Raw genomic sequence first — 2,906 nt, 5'->3', positions numbered from 1 at the left:
TCAATTGATATCGAACGCCAGATGCATATTGTAATCCCATGGTTCCATTGGCATTCTTCGTGGAAAGCAGGGCCGCTAGGTGTTCATATTATTATTATTCTTTACAGCTCTAGTGGAGACTATGCCACTGATGCCGAGCCATACTGCTCAATCTGACATGCATGACCACAACGGCTCCAGCGCACTACCATGGCCTCGATACCGGGCCTAGCCATGGCGCATGTAGGACAGTTCTTTAGATTATATGTGTTTGGTGAAGGTGCTACAGCACTGGAATTTATATCAGGTTGTAGGTTGCATTATACCGTTTCAATAGCCCTATAATAGCAGTGATAGTGTACTTACTGAAACAGAATAGTTTGAAACGGCTCTTCCTATGCCAGGGAATCGTCATGATCAATATATGACTGACAGGTCTGAAATCGCTGCTGCTGTCCTTCTAGATATCCAAAGTGACACATCAATGTGCCATGGAGAGCCACTAATGATTATATCCATTATGCTCTCGATATACTAGTCCCCGGGCAGCTCTCCTTAAGAATTAGGCAAAGTGGTGTTTGTGAGTTGGAATCCAGCTGCGTGTTCTTAGCTCATGTTACCTTTCGGTGACGTGCTAGTTTGGGTGGAAGGCTCTCTCTGCTTTGTGTTGTCTGTTCTCATTTCGTTTTGGAAGCTTGACGTATCTACTCTGCACAGTCCATATGCTTACAACAGGACTCTGCATCTGCACCATGGAATGCGACTATGACTGTTTTGTCAGAGTCTTTCATCTTGCCATCCACTCGGCTAGGCCGAATGTTGTCAAATTATCATGGGATGCAAGTGCTGATCCTACAGGGCAAACGGCTTGTCCACAATACAATGGCGGAATTCCCTTATAAATAACTAAACGCATACGATCACCTAAGCTCCGGCGGATGGTCCTGGCTCTCCTTCACTCCGGAGGCAGATTGTCGCCTGCCTACCTACGCCCAGTATCCAGATTGTTTAGGCCACATTGTACGAGAGTCAGATCTTTATTTTGTTTGAGTTCTTCCACGCCGAGTTTAGATCTACATTATCAGATAGTACTATGTATGATTGTATAATGGTCCTCCCTAAATAACTACAGAATGGTACAGCAACTGGCTGAGTCTGGTACAGGTGAGGATGTCCTCGATGGTGGAGTTATGGGTTTTCCACACCCTTCATTACCCAAAGGATTAGACTGACAAGATGTCCGTAATCCCTGGGATAACAGAGCCATCCCATCCGGCTGCAGCTTGTCAATCTCCGAGTCGGCAGGTAGTGTGCCAACGTAGGCATTGAAATTATAAATGCCGTACGGACATTGGTCAGACACATCTCGTAGACTAACTCCAGAGAGCGCTTCGATAAGGTTTCCCTCTCGGCGAACTTCGAATGACTGTACACCCACGCCCATTGGTACCGACCACGCGTGCGCACCTGCCGGTGCTTGGAACGTCCGTGTGCTCGACCCGGAGCATACCGCCATATCTGCGGGCTCCTTCAACAGCGTCACAATAAACACACTGTCCTCCATTGTCTCTGAACCGTGTGGCCTCCCGCGGAAGAAGTCCCCACTGGCAATGTTGGCAGTGTCCAACATTGTTGTGTCGGTTGCGTCGCAGTCAACCCATTTGGGAGTTGGGCGGTACCAGTAGACGAGCCTTTCTTCATGAATGAAGTCATCTGGATCGGGCAAGCCCGCTTTATACGCGGCAACGAAGGGTTTAGCCATGTCCAGCCAACCATTGTGTGGCCTTTAGATTATGCGTTAGTAGCGCATCTTGAAAACGTTGTGGTAGTACCTACATGTCTATCGCCCACTTGGATGAACCGTCATCTGTGTGGGGTGATGATAAAGGACCGACATAGTGCGACTCGCCAAAGTCATTCCAGGTGATGATTTCCACGAAGCGAGGCCGCAGAGCCAGGATTTCTTTCCATCGGTGGTACCAAAGAAGATCCGACGGAAACACCCAGTTTTTACTGTAGGGGACCTCCGCACCGAAATGTGTGAAGAACCAAGGTGATACGGCTATTCCAAAATCAGCAATATGATTCAGTAGAAACCTCGACGGGACCTGGTGCATACTGACGCGCAATATATGGCTTCCCAGCAAGTGCATATCCATAAGCATCATCGCCATCCGTCACGGCTATTTTCTGTCCCGCGGCCGGAGCCTTATTATGACCATTGCTGTCCCACGCCATCCAGTTCATGGCACCCTGGATATTATCGAAATCTCCATGGCCGGGATGGAAGTTAGGTGCAAAGAAGATTTCACAGCCAGCAGCAGTTTGGATTGCACAGGGATCGACACCATCGCCACAGAACGATGAGACAAACACCTTACCGTCTACTTTGAGCTGAGCCGGATGGTCTGCAAACTGGCGGACCTTAGTTCCGACTTCGCTACCTTGGCTGAAATGCCACCAGTTAAAGTCGAACGAGATGAACACCTTCATGTCGTTGTTGGCGGCAGATTCATAGGCGTAGTGCAGCTGGGTATCGGTGTAGGAGTCTGTCCCGATGTTCAAAGCAAAGGCATCAATGCCATACGCTTTGGCTCTTTTCATGTCTGCGTCATAGTCGCTGGCATTCTGGCGGTTACTGACAACGCCAATCTGGATGGTGTGAGTTGCGGAGTTCGTTGTCCGGTGACCTTAATCGACGCGTTATATTCACGTACTATGAAATGACAGAAAACTAGCCTGTCTTGGCCGGTTGGATCGGTGAGTGAATCCATTGCAGTGGGCACGTTCGAGGCGAATAATGATATCGTTAATGAGAGGATCAGGCAGAAGCGATACAGCACGACTTTTTAGACACAGCAGCCAAGACGTATTACGTAAGATAAAGAATCAATGAGACCAAATGGAAGTAGTAATGGAAGCAGCCA

The 2,906-nt window shown here is 48.6% G+C and overlaps 1 protein-coding gene across 1 annotated transcript; it reads right to left on the bottom strand.

Moving 5' to 3' along the window:
* Positions 1 to 1,105: 1,105 nt before the first annotated feature.
* Positions 1,106 to 2,753, bottom strand: ABOM_004839 (glycoside hydrolase family 71 protein; the record flags this gene model as incomplete). Its single annotated transcript, XM_022531968.1, has 4 exons — positions 1,106 to 1,763; positions 1,816 to 2,041; positions 2,103 to 2,631; positions 2,697 to 2,753. The coding sequence occupies 4 exons, from the start codon at positions 2,751 to 2,753 to the stop codon at positions 1,106 to 1,108; spliced, it is 1,470 nt and encodes a 489-aa protein (XP_022389948.1).
* Positions 2,754 to 2,906: the final 153 nt, after the last annotated feature.

This window comes from Aspergillus bombycis (assembly GCF_001792695.1).
Source record: "Aspergillus bombycis strain NRRL26010 chromosome Unknown contig00034, whole genome shotgun sequence".
Lineage (NCBI taxonomy): Eukaryota > Fungi > Ascomycota > Eurotiomycetes > Eurotiales > Aspergillaceae > Aspergillus > Aspergillus bombycis.
The sequence above is the reverse complement of the archived record's forward strand: the minus strand, read 5'-3'. Positions and strand labels throughout refer to the sequence as shown.